Source organism: Podospora pseudocomata, assembly GCF_035222375.1.
Source record: "Podospora pseudocomata strain CBS 415.72m chromosome 1 map unlocalized CBS415.72m_1, whole genome shotgun sequence".
In the NCBI taxonomy this organism is placed as follows: domain Eukaryota; kingdom Fungi; phylum Ascomycota; class Sordariomycetes; order Sordariales; family Podosporaceae; genus Podospora; species Podospora pseudocomata.
Window position 1 is genome coordinate 4,024,426 of NW_026946363.1, and position 16,769 is coordinate 4,041,194.

The following is a 16,769-nucleotide window of genomic DNA, read 5'->3' on the forward strand; positions in this document are numbered from 1 at the left end:
ATTTCATTCATCTTGAAGTTTCTCGGACTTTTGCTTCACATTCTACAAGGCCGAGCTTCGACTCCAGAAAACCAATTTTGGTCGCCATTTTCGCTGAGCCACATCACAAACAAGAAATAGCCGTCGCGACTTCAGTTGCTTCCAAGTACACCGAAATACCGAACAGCAGAGCTACGATACTCTCTTCCCCTTCATCGGAATCAAGTCGCCGACCGTGACATTTATCGCTCTCAAATCAGGCTTGATTCAGGGAACTAGGATCTATCTCGGGTCCGCGAAACTTTCAGTCTTGAAACATGGCTACTCTCCCAAAGGGCAGATTGGTTAGCTTTCAGATCTCGAGCAACGATAGGCAGACCCCCTCTGTCGTTGCCATGGCCTCTAATGGCACCCCGCTTCCCACTCCTCTCATGAGTTACTATTTCAAGATGCCTCGCAACTCCCCCTGTGTTATCTCGGTCAACAAAACAGGGAAGGCCCCGCGTATCTACAGCGACCCTCTGTCTATCCCCAAGCGCGATATCGAGTCTTGGAATCAAGCCAAAATTGAGAAAGAGGCACGCACGATCCGGGCTCAGCATCCTGCTCTGGCAGACAGCGTCATTCGTCCAACCTCTTGGGAGGATCTGTACAGGTACTATGACCCTCATGACCTTTGGCTTCAAGGTGCTTGGAACCTCTGGTGTGTCATTGATGAACTCGGATACCAGAACGAGAAAATGGAGTGCTACCGCCAACAGATGCGGGCGATGCAGAACCTGGGTCATCGTTTTCCCCTGCAACCCTACGAGCTCTCCATGATTGGCGATTTTGTTGAAGGTTGGATCTCATACGCCGAGAACCGGCTCATGCTCATCGAGTGGGATGGTTCATACGACATTCTGCAACTATTCTCACCGACGGACTGGAAAGAAGGCGGGATCAAAGGCTTAAACCAAACCCAGGCAGCCTTTCTGAGTGATGAGCTCACTTACTGGCATGAACACTGGCGTGAGCGATATGAGAACCCCGCCGCATTCTTTCCTCCCGATCAATGGCATCACCTTGGCGGGAAGTACGCGAAGGAGGATTCTCTTACAGAGCCCCGAAAACGATTTGGTACGTTATTCTTATTTTACTGGATTGTCCATGCTAATGTGTTGTCCAGTCACACCTTACGACAAGCCACTTGCTGCACCCAGTGACACTTTGCAGCATCCCCTCCCAACAGTACTGTCTACGACTCAGCCCAGCATCAAGCAGGAGGATTACATGCCTGTTCACAACAAGACGACTGGTGCTTACTCTCAGCCCGTAGCGTTCTCTAAGCCTGTTCTGAGCTTCAAGCCTGCGCCAGCTTCCCCCTCTGTGCCCGCTCCTCCCTTTGTACCAGCCTACCACTCTTTGCCAAAGGGCCACCCGATTGTTGTCAATGGCACCATGCCGGCGCCTCACAGCATTGTTGTTGAGAACCACGCTACGTCAGAGGAAGCAAAGCCCGACAATGCTACCAAGCCAGCTGGGGACGGGGATGCCATCACAGTTGGCACCGAGGCCTCGGGCCCATCACGTATTCCTGAGCGTTCCCTAGAGGAAACTGTCGACAGACAAGAACAGCAATCAGCGACTGCAGACCCCAATATACCTCAGAGGGCCTACTCTTCCAGGAACAAGGGCAGGAAAAACTTTCCCAATCCTATCTCAACAAGGCCAATCTCAGATTCGACCTATACGAAGTGTTACAACCGGGATAAGTCTCCTGGTATTTATTCAGGGAAAATGTCGGCGGGTCATTTTGTAGCTTGCCCTTGCGGCCGCTGCAGCACACTGTCACGCACTGCTCTGGTCAAACAGATTGATCACTTACCAGGAATGACCCAATGCGAGAAGGTTTCTCGCTTTCAGGAATACTTTTCCCGTTATGGCGTGATTCAGCAGTGCGACATCAAAACTACTGCCAAAACAGGTAGTTGTTACGCTCTCATCCGGTATGTTAACGTTCATCTGGCTCTGGAACCTACTGTACTATCAGATACTGACACTCTCGTAGATATTCCCTTGAGAGCAGCGCTGTTGCGGCTGTGGCCTCTGCAGATGGGTTGCCTCTCTCCCCCCTGAGCTCAAGTATGCGTCTCGAGCATCCCTGGTACTCAAAATACTGGGCTCCGAGGCCATATACCAGAACTCCCCCAAAGGCTACACGTGAGACTCCACGCGTAACTCCTCCGTCCAGGCGACGGTCTCCCCCCGATCAGGGCTTCTTGAACAGAGGCACCGCGCAACAGCAGCATGGTGGCACATCGTCACTCGGCTCTCCTTCTGGGAGAAAGAAGGTGGGACAACCAAGTATTTCCCCAGAATACATGCGTGGACCTCCTCCGGGATTTCCTCCTATCTCCCAGCCTCAAGCTGGCCTGAAACCATCGCCTCCTCGCATGCAGCCGCATACCGTTGGAGCTACCGAGTATAACCTGGACTATCACGGTCCTGCCCACCGGCAGCCCTGTGTTCCTTTTCACCACCAGATGGCCGAAATCCCTGAGAAGCCTCAGAATCACGGCAACCTCCCCCCAGCTCATCACTTCAACCAAAGCTTTCAACAACACGGTCCACCGCAGTGGCACCATGGACCACCTCATTGGCAACATGCCCACCCTCTTCCACCTCCTCCGCCCCCGCAGCTGCCGCCGTTTTTTGGCCCTGCTAACTTCGTCGGCCCAATACCACAACCGCTGTATCAAGCACCACCTGTGTTCTACAATCAGGGAGGTCCTCACGGAAATGCACAATGTCCGGTGGATCCCCAGATGCGGAGCCCTCAGGCACGAACTAGACAGTCTCCTGAGCAAGACATGGTCGGGTCACAACCATTGTCACACTCAAGCTCATCGAGCAGCGCGCACACCACCCATGCTATATCACAAGTTTGGGTTGTAGTTGACAAGGCTGCTGCAGCGGAGCACACCAACAAGAGGAGGCCCGTGAAAGCTGGCACTTCTCCGGATGAGCCATCCACCCCTATTGATACTGTTTCAACACAGGAAGATGGGCGCGTTGCTGGCACACTGGAAAAGCCTGTCCAAGAAGGGGAGAGCTCGGACCAGGGAGGCACGGTGGTACGGCATGCGCAGTTCTCCATCCATGATGTGCGCTTCAGTCAGGATATGTCCGGCACAGTGAGGATCCGCCCAAATAGGCGGAATCAACACCAGGCCCTTCCCGCAGAGTGGTTGGTTGTGGATAGTCGAAGTGCAACTCCGGCCGAGCAGCGGCAACTTTCAGGATCCAAGAAGGGTAAAAATAAGAGGAAGCCCAGTGCCCGCCCAAGTTCGCGACCATCGACACCTGTCGACTTTTCCTCGAGCCAGGCTGAGAGCTCCAAGGCTCAAGCTTGGGCTTCGACTGAGCGACCCGAATCAGTCACGGAAAATGCTGCGCTTAAGGTCCCAGAGCCCAAAGGATACCGCGCAGATGCAGGTGGATCCCTCAAGCTGTCATGGAACCCCAGGGGCCCAGCTATCCGTGTCAACCACCTAGCCGACCAGATGTTACCTCCACCTCTGAGAACTGGATCACCTCAAGTGGGACCCTCCACGGGCCCTGTCCTCAAGGGCATCAACTCGAAACAGGCTCGATTTCAGCGGTTCGACTCCCTAAGCAGCATCCCTGACTGCCCGGTCCTCCCACGGGCGTGCGACTTATTCCCCAACTACCCCGATCTATCAACGTCTCCGCCCAAGATTGTGATGACACCGGCCGAGACAACCCCAAACGAGGAGATGGCTCCCCATCCGACTATCAACGGGTTGCTCAATAGTCCAAACCGCGGGATCTCAGACTCATCCCTTGCCCAAAGTTTCTACACCGCAAAGAGCACGTTCTCTTCCAGAGAGAACAGTCCTCCCGAAGCAGCCAAGGACGAGCTGTTTGTCTCGCCCCCAGAGACTCCAACCAAGACCAGCCAACCATCCTGGCGCACATTGCCTGCCCACTCAATTCCGAAGCTCACAGCAGCTGCTCCCGTCCTGGAGGTACCTGTGGAAACCCCAAAGCTGGATAAGGGCAAGAGCACAGCACCCCTCCAGCCCGAGACCTCCGTATCCAACTTGGAGACCTCAGAGCCCACCGACTCCAAACCAGAGGCCTCCAAGCCAAAGTCCAGCAGCAAGAACAAGCACAAAAAGAAGAACAAGACCAGAGCCGACACTGAAGCCGGACCTTCTTCTTCTCAGCCACAAGAGCAGCAGCAGCAGTTGCCGACCCCAGTTGGTTCAAAGCCCAACTCCCGCCCCGCCACCCCCGCCGGCGACGCCAACGTCAGGAACCAAAAGAAGAGACAGGCGCACGCGAAGAGCAAAGCAGAGAGGAAGCGCTCTGCTGCTGCTGTTTCTGCTAATAAGGGGGGGCCTTCTTCTTCTGGGGCTGATGCTTGATAGACTCGTGATATGTGGGGGGGATGTCATGGACTCGACAATATATCAGACATATTGCAATGGTGGTGTAAACATCCGACAAAAGAAAACAGTTTACAGTCAAACTTTCCTTTCGTCGCTTTTTCTTTTCGTCTCACCCTCGGTTTTTCTTTTTCTTTTCGGTCTTCTAGCCATTAGCAATTTTGCCTTTTTTTTCTCACACAAAAGAAAGCCCGACGCGGCGCTAGGTTTTTCTTTTTAACTCTGGGAGGAGAAATTTGGCTACCGCCTCATCGCTGGCTAATCGGACTTGGGGGCAGCAGGATAGCATGGCTGGCGTTTTTGGTTTGGTTTTGGGGGTTGGTGCTGGGTCTGGTAATTGGAGCTTGGTGCTGGGTATGGTATGGGATTTTCTTTTTTCGCAGGACATCAAGGCGTAAAAGAACAAGGGAAGAGACAGCCCAAAAAAAAAAGAGATGGAGATACCCCAGAGGTTCTTACTTTGCGGATGGGATTTGGTGGATGGGGAATAGATAAGGTATCATGGGATTTTACACTGGCAGGGGTGGAGGGCACAACGTCAGCCTGAATTCTCGCGTGGTTTACAATGTATTATTTACGGTTTGACTTTGTTCTTTACTTCGTGTACTGTCGCTGCTTTGCATGTTTTGCGTGGACTTGAGTAGATGGATGGGTTGGGTTTTCAAATGGGAAAAGGGGGCTTTCGTTACCATGGCGACGCTGATCTTGACAATAGGCCGTGGACAACTCAAATCGAGACTCCAAAAATTCGATTCACCTCCAAGAAAGGTAGGTCCTAGAAAAGCTTCACATATGTAGGTAGACTTCAGACATGCTAAATCATACACAGCACGGGTTTGATCATCACCATTCACTCCGAACAACCTATCCTGTCCATCATGCCATTATTCTTGGTCTGAATTACACATCATTTTCTCGCTCATATGCTCAGCATCCATTAACCCTTATGCCAAACCCAATGTCAAGTCCCTCTTAACAAGCCAAGAATAGAATTTTCTCTTCAGTGGATCCCTCCTAACTACCATTCAATGTTGCAAAGCAAACCCGTGCTATTGCATTATCCCCATCTACATCACCAAGCACTCCCCCTCCTGCTGCTTCCCAACCTTACTTCTCGATATCCTCTCTCTCGCCCTCGGTTGACTATTCTTGCCTGACCTCTTCAGATCCTCCAACCGTTGCCTCGCCTTGGGGAAATCCTGAGCTGTTCTCATTGTTAGCACACCGTCGGTTTAGTTCCAAGAGATCGGAGAGCTTACCAGCAGCCCTCCAGTACCATCTTTTCGCATCCTCCATATTGGCCTGAACACCGATCCCCACCTCGGTGAAGTACCCCATCGCATACTCTGCCTTGGCCAGCCCCGCCATCGCCGCCTTCCTCGCCCACAGGTACGCCTCAGTATCGCTCTGCTGCAGCACCCCCTCGCTTCCAGTAAGATACCATCCCGACAAGCACAGTTCGCTCTGGTGCTCCTCCTGCATCGCCGCACGCGAATACCACATTATCGACATCCGCGGATCAATCGGGCACCCCAACAACCCATACTCGTAACAGCACCCCAGTCTAAACTGACTGAACTTGTAACCCAGCTCTGCCGCTTGTTTGAACAGCTGGAAAGCATATGCCTCATCCCGAATAATCACATCATTCGGCTCCGCGCTCTCATAAAGCAGCGCCAGTTCGTGAAGTGCATGCGGGTTCTCGGCGTCGGCTCTCTCAGCGGCGCGCTTAAGCCAGCTGATTGCCTCGCGAGGATTGCGCGGTTGACCAAGCAGTCCCTTGAGCAGGATCATGCCGACCTTGTACATGGCTGGGGTGTCACCCAGAGTAGCTGCACGCTTGTACCACTGGAAGGCCTTGACTGGGTCCTTGCGGGTGCCACCTCCTTCGTCGTTGCCAATCTCGCAGCACACGGCCGTGCGGTAGGCTGCTGCTGCATGGCCGAGTTTGGCTGCTGACTGGTAGAGCGAGAAAGCGTGAGCATTATCCGGCTCGCTGCCAAACAGACCACGGCCAAGACAGTCGGCTAAGAAAAACATCGCTTCGGGGTTGTTGGCTTTCTCGAGTTTGCGAAGAATCTTGTTGGCATCAACCAGGAATCTTTCGCGTGATCGGGCGCGAGCCTTGGGGTCTGGGAGGTTGGGGACAAGCACGTCCGACGCTTCCACCAGACGTTTGGCGAGACGAAGAGCCGATGCTTGATCGTTTGCGTCGTTCTTGATCACTGCTCGTAGGTGTTCAAGTTCTTGTACTGTCACGGGCTCCTCCACGGGCTTTGCTGGAGGTGGGTTACCAGCTGGCTGAGCAGGTGTTTGGTTACCGCCAAACTGACCCTGAGGTTGCTGGGGAGGATAACCTCCTGCAGGCGGTGTGGGCGTGTTGCCTCCATACGGTGGTATACCGTTGTTGTTGTTTACCCCACTATAATTCCTTACCGGTGGAGGACGGTCACTCAAATTCACCATAGATCCAGCCATATGCCCAGGACGGACGGGTGCAGGATGCGAAGGTAGACTGTCACTACTGTTGCCAGTTTGTGTAAGGGGCGACTGTCCTGGCCTGTATGGAGTTGGACCAGGTGGTAGGTGGCCAGGCCCAGGTGATCCGGTTTGTGATGGACCAGGACCTCGTGAGAAGTTCGGGGGCCCATCGAACAAGCCTTGTTGATGTGGGCCTAGCTGCTGCGGTGGTTGTCTTTGTGTAGGGAGAGGAGGGATATCGCCCGCCATTTCGAACACAGCAGTTTGCGAGTTACGCAGATCAGGCTGAGATTTGGCTCTGCTAACCTCAGGCTGTCGACCCGGCCCGTTTCGAGGCTGCTCTGGTAGTCCATGCTGCATGTGCTGATCGAACGAGTTCCTTGGCGGTTGTTGGCGTATGGATTCAAAGTCTGGGAGTTCTGATCGAGCCGATGCTGATGGTGGGTTCTGAGCCGGATACTCTTCATTGGTGCCATAATAATCGTAAAAGTCATCGACAGACGCAGGACGGTCCTGACCCTGACCCTGACCTGGACCTGGACCTGGGCCTCCATAACCCAAATCGGGAGGATTCCTGTACTGAGCATCTTGGAAATTGTTCTGAGGTAAAGGAGGGGCGTCGACGGGAGGATAACCTCGTGGTGCGCGCATGCTTTGCGCAGTGCTCGGTCTTTGTGGCATACCACCCCCACGTCCACCGGGTCCAATCGGCCCGTTATAAGGAGCACTATCACGCCGTGGAGGAGGTCCTGGATGGCGCATATCCATTGGTTCTCTTGCTGGCATTGTCATGCTGCGTCCTGGAGGCCCAAAGTTTTCGTCTCCGTATCCACCGGGCTGCTGTCCATAACCAGGTCCAAGAGGCCCGGAGGGTCCAAGAGGAGGTCCACGCCGTTGATCGGGATACTCCTGACCACGATGTGGTTGCGGGTGTCCTCGAGGGGGACTCATAGGTCCTCCATACCCATTGGGGGGGCGCATCGGTCCAGGTCCTCGTTGTGGACCGGGACCACTTGGACCTCGTGGTCCTGCTCTTGATCCTCCAGACAGATTGACGCCCTCCATTTGAGCCACAATTTCCTGTTCCTGAGCGAGATCTGATTTTGCGTGAGCTCCCGGGAATGCGGGAAAGGGGCCGTTGCTTCCTCCTGGATTCATTGGTGGTCCCCGGTTTGCTTGAGCCTTGTTAGCAAGTGCCAAATCCAGCACATTGGTTAACACTTGATCCTCAACTTACCAGTTGGGTCTGAATTGGGACCCCTTTCAAGCGGGCCAGGACGTTCTTGAGGGGGATAACCTCTCCCAGGGCCTCCCGGACCAGGACCATATCCACCTCCACGAGGAGGATAGGGGCCTCCTCGGCCGCCGCCTGGGGCAGGTCTCATAGGTCCGCCTCTTCCGCCTCGCATTGGTGGTCCGCCCCTTCCATAACCATTAGGTCCGTTAGGACCCGGGGATCCATTCGGTCCTGGGTCGTAATAATCTTGCTGCGGGTAGCCTTGGTTCGGTGGAGGTCCTCCTCGTCCGTAATTATCGTTGTATTGGCCATCATAGCCCTGGTCATAACCTTTTCCGTTCCCATAGTCGTCGTAGCCATAGTCATAGCCCTCTTGATACTGATCATACTGCTGTTGTTGCTGAGGAGGCGGCCCATTGTACTGCTGCTGCTGTGGTGGAGGATGCCCATTGTACTGCTGTGGTCCTCCAGGCCCAGGCGGATATTGTCTTTGCGGCGGCGGTCGTTGCTGCCCAGGTCCTCCACCATACCCTCCTCCAGGTCCTCCTCCATACTGGCCGTTATAGGCCATGCTTGGACACACGCCGAGGGCCTGCCTTTATGCCGTGCTGTGCTGGCGCTCGTTTGTTCCGTCTTTCTATTGTTCGGCTTAGAGCCAGACCAAGACCCTTGAGATTTTGATCCTCAATAATTCTGCGCGGCGATCATAGTATGGCGTCGGTAAAATTATGTCGATATTAACTGCTAGCGAGCTAGCAGTGCGACTTCTACGCAGGTCTGAAGTCGACGGCAACAAAGATATGGCGAGTAATTACTTTTAGTAGGAGGGCTTGAGTCGAGTTCGGCCCGCTTGAGCGCTCGTTCTGGGGCGGGGTGATAGATGTCGGCGGCCTCACTAAATCAGATCGCGAGTTCAGACAGGGGCTCGTAGGCAAAGAAACTCGGAGGAGACTGTCGTGCTATTCGCCCAAGTTGTTGCAAGGTGGAATCGGGCTGGAGGTCGTAAAAAGGAGCAGAGATGAAGGAAGGGTGAACTCTTGAAGTGGCGCTCGTCAAGGAGTGGAATGGCTACAAAGCGGAGCTGGGCGTCTGTCTGTAAATATGAAGAAAAATCTATGTTCAAACGCTCTCAGGATGACAGCAGTCAAAATTTTTGGAGATCTGGGCCTGCGGGAAACGATGAGGCAAAGATGGGCAGGGAGGAATGCATTGTGACCCAGTCGAGGTCGCAATAAGCCGTCTTTGCCGCGACAGGAGCCCCTCCTTACCACGCTGTAAGTGGTAAAAGGTGACGCCCGGGTCGTCAAAAAGGCGGGGCCGAGGGCTGTTACGCTGTGACAGGTTCTGTATGCATTCATTAGGGGTCTCGGACAGTCGGACCACAGTAAATCAACGGCAGTGTGTCCTCCTCACCATGTTGTTGTCTACCTACCCTTTACAATCTCAGGTCATCTCGACCAGCGACCGCGAGAAGAGGCTGAGCGCTGAGATCTCAACGGCGGGATGAAAGTATCCGGAGAGAAGCCCCATTCTAACGGCGCCCATTCTCCAGACCCGTTCGCTTGATCCCGGCATTAGAGGACCCCGCTAAGGTCCGCCACCAGGGCATTTTCCACCTCGCTGAGCTCCTGTGCTGAGATGAGGAAACTATGAAACAGCGATGCTTGTCGCCAAGTTGATTGAGAACAGTGCTATTTCTTGAGTGGTGAGATTGGTTGCAACTCTGTGTGCAGGCAAAGCAATCAAGTATTAAGCAGGAGAACGGCGAGGTACGTGTATCGAACCCATCAACTACTCTTATAAACATGGTATATATGTATGGCTCTGCTGCTCGATAACCAGGTCAATGTTTTGAACTCCAGACGCGGAGTCGGGTTAATTTTCCTACGGAGTATTCTGCGCCTTTGCATAGTCTGGCCGTAGATCTGTCAATGTGTTGTCGAATGTTATCGTAACACATAACACTCTGCGGCGGCTAAGTTGTCAGAGTGGCGAGCATGCTGCCAGACCCACTGGCCACATCACTAAGGAGCACAGCAATGAGATTAAGTACACCGCAGGAGAACCCGTGGAACTTCTTTGGCTCGGATCTTCTACTGCTTGACTGGCTCACTGGATAGGATGATATCAACCGCCGTACATGAATTCGACCCTCGCCCGTGACCAGTGACGACATCGACATTCTAAGCCTGGGCCCAAGACATCAACAACACATTCTCCGGCATGGCGTTGAGGCTTCGAGAATGCAAAGTTCCTTGTCTTTTCCGCCTGATATCCGAGATTGTTTTTAAAAGTGCCGGGGTAGGTGTTTCAGAAGTTGTTGAGCTTGTCATCAGCAAGCTTTGGTAACATTCGTGCTACCTTGTAAGGTTCGCTCACCTAGGTGAGGCAAAGGTTTAGCGCCATTATTCGAAGGCTCTTGACGATGATCGAGTACGGCGAAGATGCCTCGTGGCCAATGCTTGTCATTTGTGCCATTGAATGAAAGGAGACATGTTGAGCTCGAGCTTGTAATTGGACTTCGGGACTCCAAAGGGGCAATCAACACAAGACTTACAAGACTTTGGTTGGACGAATTAGGACCCAAAGCCGCCCTGGGGTTGGCTGTGCCTCTTCTGCAGGAGAGAAGGGAGTTGCCGCGGTCGTTCCGGCCCCATTTGGCCTGCTGCTACCCTCCGTCAGCCGCAACGATCGGTCGCCTGGTTGCTTCCGTGGATGAGTGAAGGGTTAAAGATCTCATGTTGAGTGAGTTGAAAGAAAAGTGGGCAGCTGGCGTCTACTGACCACCGAACTTCTTTGCCAAGACTCCGAAGACAGAACGCTGGTCCGAGCTTCAGAGAAACAATTCTGCCACTTCTTGCCGCCTTGGATTGACCTCATCCATGAGCCAGCATCATAGAGAGCCTCCAAACGTCTATTATTGAATCTTGTAAGTCGAGGTCGTCAACGTCACTTTCCCCGTCAATATATACGATTTTTACCATTGTTTCTTGCACATTCCGACTCTTGAGCCACTATTCCGCGAAGCTTTTTGATTCAACCTTCAAGATGGGCAAGGTCAACTGGTGGCTATGGACCAAAATGCTTGTGGCGTAAGCTATTACTTACCTTCGTAAAAGTAGAAGACGACTGACAAGCTTTAATAGCGGAGGGGGTGTTATTTGGGGTGGTCCAGCTCTTGTTAGATATCTTCAACCGACAGACGAAGAGCTCTTCCAGAAGTACAACCCGGAGCTTCAAAAGCGCAGCTTGGAGAGGAGGTATGAACGTGAGAAGGAGTTTGACGACTTTGTGGTCAAGCTGAAGGAGCAGGCGAAATCCGATAAGCCGAGTAAGCAATGGCTCATTTCTCCGTGTGCAGGTAGAAAGCTCATATGGTGTGTTCTGTAGTCTGGATTCTTCAAGCGGAGGAAGAGAAGGCCAATGCCACCAACATGGCTAGACAGCAGAAGCTCGCTGAAAGTTTGAGACTTGCCGAGGAAGTCAAGGCAAGAAGAGAGGCCATGAGAAAAGAGGCAGGACTGCCAGTGGATTTGGGCAAGCAAGGCAAGTAAAACACACGCAACAAACTCACCTCAGCTGTGGCCAAAAGGATGGTCCTTGTATAGTACTTGTACATGTATAGAAAGGGTATTGCATGGAGAGGCGTCTGGGCAGTTAGTTTTCTGGTATCTCACATTCGGCGCAAATTATTACATTGACTCGCGGGTATTGGCTATTCGTAGTATTACATACACAGCTCTTCTCATGAATTTTGAAATGTCTGCCAGTGGCTGGTGATCGTGTCTCATCATCCGAACTTGCTCTTGCAACGCTTCGGCTCGGTCAGCGGGTGGTGAGGGTCAGGTCAATAAGCTCAGAAGTGGGGTAAAAGTTATTGCGGGAGCGAAAAATTCGGGCAGGGCCTGGCGCACACAATTTCTCCAACCACCGACGCCGCTACGAGGATAGAGACTTTGCGAGCTTATCACGATACCCCCGGAGATTCCACGGACCCGAAAATCATCGACTGAAAGAGTACGTTCTCCTGGCTGATTTTCGAGTGGAAAATCGCCCAGAATGGCGGTGCTAGAGGGCTGTCAGGGTGCATCTCTGCAGCTTTTGTGTGCCGCCCAACCCCAAAACCCTTGCCCAGACTGACTGGATCAATTATAGCTCGACATCACCGAGTCTCTTCTGACCATCTCTCGTTTTCTCCACCACCACTTTTCTCGATAGACAACATGGCGGATGTTCAGGAACGCCTCAAGAAGCTCGGTGCTTCCGCTCGTATCGGTATGTTGGATTGTCCCTCCGTCCCTCCCTCATTGTCAAAATGAGTCGTCACCCCGCACTTGGACCGATCGGCTAACCCACCTTTCCTTGACAGGGTATGTTTAGATGCGAATTCTTCCATTCTGTCGACGACAACAACAACGATGACGAACTCGATTCTAACATGTATCTGTGACGAATAGTGGCAAGGGTACTCCCCGGAGAAAGGTCAAGCGTGCGCCTGCCCGCTCCGCCGGTGATGACAAGAAGCTCCAGGCTTCCCTCAAGAAGCTCAATGTCCAGCCCATCCAGGCCATTGAGGAGGTGAACATGTTCAAGAGCGACGGCAACGTCATCCACTTCGCCGCTCCCAAGGGTTCGTCACTCCGATACCAGATAATGGGAAGGGATATGAGGTACTAACTGGCAATAGTTCATGCCGCCGTCCCCGCTAACACCTTCGCCATCTACGGCAACGGTGAGGACAAGGAGCTGACTGAGCTCGTTCCCGGGATCCTTAACCAGCTCGGCCCCGACTCTCTCGCCTCCCTCCGCAAGCTCGCCGAGAGCTACCAGAACCTGCAGAAGGGCGAGAAGGCTGACGAGGAGGATGATATCCCCGACCTCGTTGCTGGCGAGAACTTCGAGAACAAGGTCGAGTAAGATGTTGTCGATACCAAAATCTAAAAACCTTACTACGAAATTCTGGTCATCCTGCCTTGTCCCCACCCCAGGTTTATGATGAGGAATAGGGAAGTGATTTTGCGCTTGCGATAATGGATGGCGGCGTCTACGGTTCTTCGTTGCATTCAGGCCCCAAACTCAAAGAAAGTTTCGGCCAAGGGAGGGATAAAATCAAAGAAATGGACATTTGACGGTCCCCCCAAACACTCGAGTTCCAATACGGCAGAAACAATGGGACTGTGTAAAGCAATAGGGTGAAGTGATGGTGGTGCCGTGTTTGGTAGTATGCCATGGAGTAGCTCACTTAGCTAGACTGGTACACGCAATAGTATCTCGCCTGAGGTTGACGAACTGGGACTCTGCGTAAGTTCTCTTAAGATTATAGGCGAAACCCGCCGTCCCCTGTGTTCCTCACCCAGCCCTTCAAAGCTTCCCCTCTGACCTCCTCCTTGACCTTCCTCCTAGATTGCAACAACACACTTTCCTCTTTTACCTCATCATACGTCCCTCTTTTCAGCTCTTTGAGGAGCTCCCCTTCCGGGCCATGAAGACCCTGCGCCACCTCCACAGCCAAACACCACATCTTCATGCGGGAGACCGCACTCGCACCCTTGATATCAAATGCTTTCCGGCCTTGAAGTACTCCTCCTATTATCCCCTCTTCCACCTCCTTGTTGTAAGTCCAACAAACAGCCAGATTGGAGGGTGAGATCTTGTCACTTCTTGCCGTCACCGTCCGCTTGGAGTAGTCAAACTCATGTTGAGTTGTCTCAATTTTGAATGGTGACGTCTTGTAACCGTCAGCCCAGGTCGGGGGGTTGGTTGTAAGGCAGGACATCCTTCCCAGCGGGGAGGAGTCAAAGTCGAAGCCGTAACATCTTGTACAGCCCGTCTCTGAGTATTGCGACTCTGGGAGGACTAAGGAAGTCAAGTAGACGTTCTTGGGGGAGATGAGGAGGGAGGTGAGGGAGGATAGGAGTGAGGTGCATTGCTTGAGGGCGATTTTGTCGGAGCAGGATTTGGAGTTTGTGGGGGGTGCGTCCGGGCGGGAGGGTTTGCGGCGGACGATGCCTAGGTGGGAGAAGTAGCCTCTTCCGAGGAGTTGACCATCTGGTTGTTCGGAAAGGAGGATTGGTGATGACCAGGGGGTTGAGTCGGGTTGGGAGGCCATGGTTATTTCCATGGAGCTATCGCCGCCTAGGTTTGGGTTGTTAGTTGAGACGGTGAAGGGGACAGGGGGAACGGACAGGGTGCTTCGGAGCAGTACATGTGGAGGGATACGTCTGGGCGCCAAATGAATGGTGGGAGTGATGAAGAGGAGGTCCGGCAGAGGAAGTCTGATGTGAAGGTGCTGTCTAGAGTGAGGCGTTTGCACTCATCGAGGATGAAGCGGTTGAACGCGCGGAGAGCGAGGACCTCAGCGTGCCAATCGTGAATGGCTATGCCGTTGGCTTGGGGGAGCTTGGAAGCTGGGAGGCATTTCATGCCGGTTCTGGGTCCGTGTTAGTGAGGCAAGGGTACGATTCGGGACCAAAGTAAAGAGCTTACGCCAGGGCTACACATTTCAGAAACGCTGGGCCTTGAGCAAAGACATGAGAATCAGATATCTGGTATAACCACAAAGAGATATGTGAATGAAGCAACCTTTGGCAACGATGCCGCTCAGGGGCACCCATTCATGAAGGCCATTGCCACGGACAGTTGGCTTCCTCTTGGCTGAGAGCTTTTTGAACTCTGAGAGAACAACATTGGCCACTTCGTCTGCTGTTACTGCCATCTCCTTTTCTCGGATTTATCAGCTTATGGGAAATTTCACGGGTCATGATGACAGTGGTAAGAATCCAGGATGATAGTTGTGTTGTGAGGTGAATTCCAAACGGGGTTAGGGTTGAGATGTACACTATGAGAAGCAGGCCATCGCAAGACAGGTACCGAGCGCTTGAATGTAAAATAATCATTCCTAGCAGAGGCTGACATACATGAAGATCCTAGCGACAGCCTTTCAACATCCCTCCACGCGTAACCAGTTGGTCCTTCAGCTTGCTGTCGTGCTTTCACATCTTCAAGTTGGAGCCCCACTGCAGGCCAAGACACACAAAGAGAACCGGTCGTCACCCGCCAAGATTCAAAAGGCGGGTCTTGCTGGTCTGTGCGCTCAACCTATCACAGTGCAGCCCTACCCGCACAACCTGCAAAGGAATTGGCAAAATCGACCTGGGAATTTGAACCTCAGAGGAAGCAACCCCGACAACGACAATCTTCGACAACCAGCCGCCAAAATGCGCACCTACGAGGATACCTTCTCCGGCGCCCGGATCTACCCTGGCAAGGTACGAAATGATTAATTCCCGCGATTTCGAACGATGGCGACTTTCCCCCAGACTCCTCCGACTCGACACGGCATGATAATTGGCAAGCTGGGTACAGAGCAGACGCCATGACGCGACCGACGACACGAGGAGTTTGGGAGGGAGATAATCGTCGACTTTATGTTTGAATGAGGTGGAAATACTTGGAATATGAAGCACAAAGGCTAACGCTGGCTCTTTCTCTGCAACAGGGCAAGCTGTACGTCCGTGGCGACAGTAAGATCTTCCGTTTCCAAAACGGCAAATCCGAGTCCCTTTTCCTCCAGCGCAAGAACCCCCGCCGCATCGCCTGGACTGTCCTCTACCGCAGACAACACAAGAAGGGTATCTCTGAGGTACGACCCCTCCATTCCCTCTCCAAGCTTCGGCTCTCCACAAGCACACACCGATCGATCCACCTACGCTGGGATAGCTCGCGGGGATTCTATATGAATACAGGACGATTAGGACATGCAGATGGAGGATGGCTATCGAGCAAGACAACGGCATGCTGACACCCATTACAGGAGGTTGCCAAGAAGCGTACTCGCCGCACCGTCAAGTCCCAGCGTGCCATCGTTGGTGCTACCCTCGATGTGATCAAGGAGCGCCGCTCCATGCGCCCCGAGGCCCGCTCTGCTGCTCGCGCTCAGGCCATTAAGGAGGCCAAGGAGAAGAAGGCTGCTTCCGCCGCCGCTAAGAAGTCTGAGAAGGCCAAGGCTGCTGCCAACGCCTCCAAGGGCCGTATCGTCGGCAAGCAGGGTGCTAAGGGTGCGCAGTCCAAGCCTGCCATCCACAGCCGTTAAGGGGTTACATCTCTGGGTTGGTTGCATTTAGGTCTGGGGTGAAGATGATATTCTATCTTGGGCAAACACAACAAGGGAGAATAGACGAATGGTATCTTCACAACCATCGCACAAAACGGTCTTGCCTGTGACCGGAGGGAAACGCGGAGTCGGTCGGTCGGTACTCGGTTTTTTCATTATGCCTGCTCTCTCAAACCTCTCCACAGGGAGGGTTCTTTACTCTTTTTTTGATGAATGGACAAGTCACAAGAAAAGCTTGTTCCTTTCTGAAAAAGCCACGGGGCCGGTTGTATGATTGGGTTCCTGCGTAACGGGTATGAAGACGATTTGCATGGGTAGCTCACAGAATGCCGACTTATGCATTGGTCTGACATGGGCCGCTTCGCGGGATATTTGAAGTGGTTTTCTGTGTGTCGTGTTTTTGTTTCTCTTGTGAATACCACAGGCAGTGGTTTCCCCAGTCCCCCAGCCATGTATAAATTCCCAAACTAAAGGCTTGTTACCACGAGGCACCAGATGACTCTTG

At 53.1% G+C, this 16,769-nt stretch overlaps 7 protein-coding genes across 7 annotated transcripts; 4 read left to right on the forward strand and 3 right to left on the reverse strand.

Annotated features, from left to right (window-relative positions):
- Positions 1-296: 296 nt before the first annotated feature.
- Positions 297-4,950, forward strand: QC762_0013460 (uncharacterized protein; the record flags this gene model as incomplete). Its single annotated transcript, XM_062882967.1, has 3 exons — positions 297-1,098; positions 1,148-1,967; positions 2,030-4,950. The coding sequence occupies 3 exons, from the start codon at positions 297-299 to the stop codon at positions 4,410-4,412; spliced, it is 4,005 nt and encodes a 1,334-aa protein (XP_062748873.1). The 3' UTR covers positions 4,413-4,950.
- Positions 4,951-5,205: 255 nt separating this feature from the next.
- On the reverse strand, positions 5,206-8,722 carry QC762_114450 (uncharacterized protein; the record flags this gene model as incomplete). Its single annotated transcript, XM_062885862.1, has 3 exons — positions 5,206-5,637; positions 5,693-8,089; positions 8,152-8,722. The coding sequence occupies 3 exons, from the start codon at positions 8,720-8,722 to the stop codon at positions 5,501-5,503; spliced, it is 3,105 nt and encodes a 1,034-aa protein (XP_062748874.1). The 3' UTR covers positions 5,206-5,500.
- Positions 8,723-9,478: 756 nt separating this feature from the next.
- Positions 9,479-11,126, reverse strand: QC762_0013480 (uncharacterized protein; the record flags this gene model as incomplete). The annotated part of the gene is made up of 4 exons (XM_062882968.1): positions 10,936-11,126; positions 10,709-10,813; positions 10,165-10,255; positions 9,479-9,495 (listed from the first exon to the last, which is right to left on the reverse strand). The coding sequence occupies exons 1-4, from the start codon at positions 11,029-11,031 to the stop codon at positions 9,479-9,481; spliced, it is 309 nt and encodes a 102-aa protein (XP_062748875.1). The 5' UTR covers positions 11,032-11,126.
- Positions 10,780-11,705, forward strand: cbp4 (Assembly factor cbp4; the record flags this gene model as incomplete). Its single annotated transcript, XM_062885863.1, has 4 exons — positions 10,780-10,896; positions 10,956-11,243; positions 11,298-11,482; positions 11,542-11,705. Exons 2-4 carry the CDS (start codon positions 11,200-11,202, stop codon positions 11,703-11,705), a joined length of 393 nt encoding a protein of 130 aa, XP_062748876.1. The 5' UTR covers positions 10,780-10,896; positions 10,956-11,199.
- A 669-nt stretch (positions 11,706-12,374) lies between these two features.
- EGD1 (Nascent polypeptide-associated complex subunit beta) lies at positions 12,375-14,037 on the forward strand (the record flags this gene model as incomplete). The annotated part of the gene is made up of 4 exons (XM_062885864.1): positions 12,375-12,426; positions 12,608-12,781; positions 12,839-13,452; positions 13,555-14,037. 3 exons carry the CDS (start codon positions 12,375-12,377, stop codon positions 13,066-13,068), a joined length of 456 nt encoding a protein of 151 aa, XP_062748877.1. The 3' UTR covers positions 13,069-13,452; positions 13,555-14,037.
- QC762_114480 (uncharacterized protein) lies at positions 13,469-14,866 on the reverse strand (the record flags this gene model as incomplete). Its single annotated transcript, XM_062885865.1, has 4 exons — positions 13,469-14,286; positions 14,337-14,581; positions 14,638-14,668; positions 14,734-14,866. The coding sequence occupies 4 exons, from the start codon at positions 14,864-14,866 to the stop codon at positions 13,469-13,471; spliced, it is 1,227 nt and encodes a 408-aa protein (XP_062748878.1).
- Positions 14,867-15,077: 211 nt separating this feature from the next.
- Positions 15,078-16,752, forward strand: RPL24 (60S ribosomal protein L24). The gene is made up of 3 exons (XM_062885866.1): positions 15,078-15,419; positions 15,650-15,793; positions 15,965-16,752. The coding sequence occupies exons 1-3, from the start codon at positions 15,369-15,371 to the stop codon at positions 16,241-16,243; spliced, it is 474 nt and encodes a 157-aa protein (XP_062748879.1). The 5' UTR covers positions 15,078-15,368; the 3' UTR covers positions 16,244-16,752.
- The last annotated feature ends 17 nt before the right edge of the window (positions 16,753-16,769 follow it).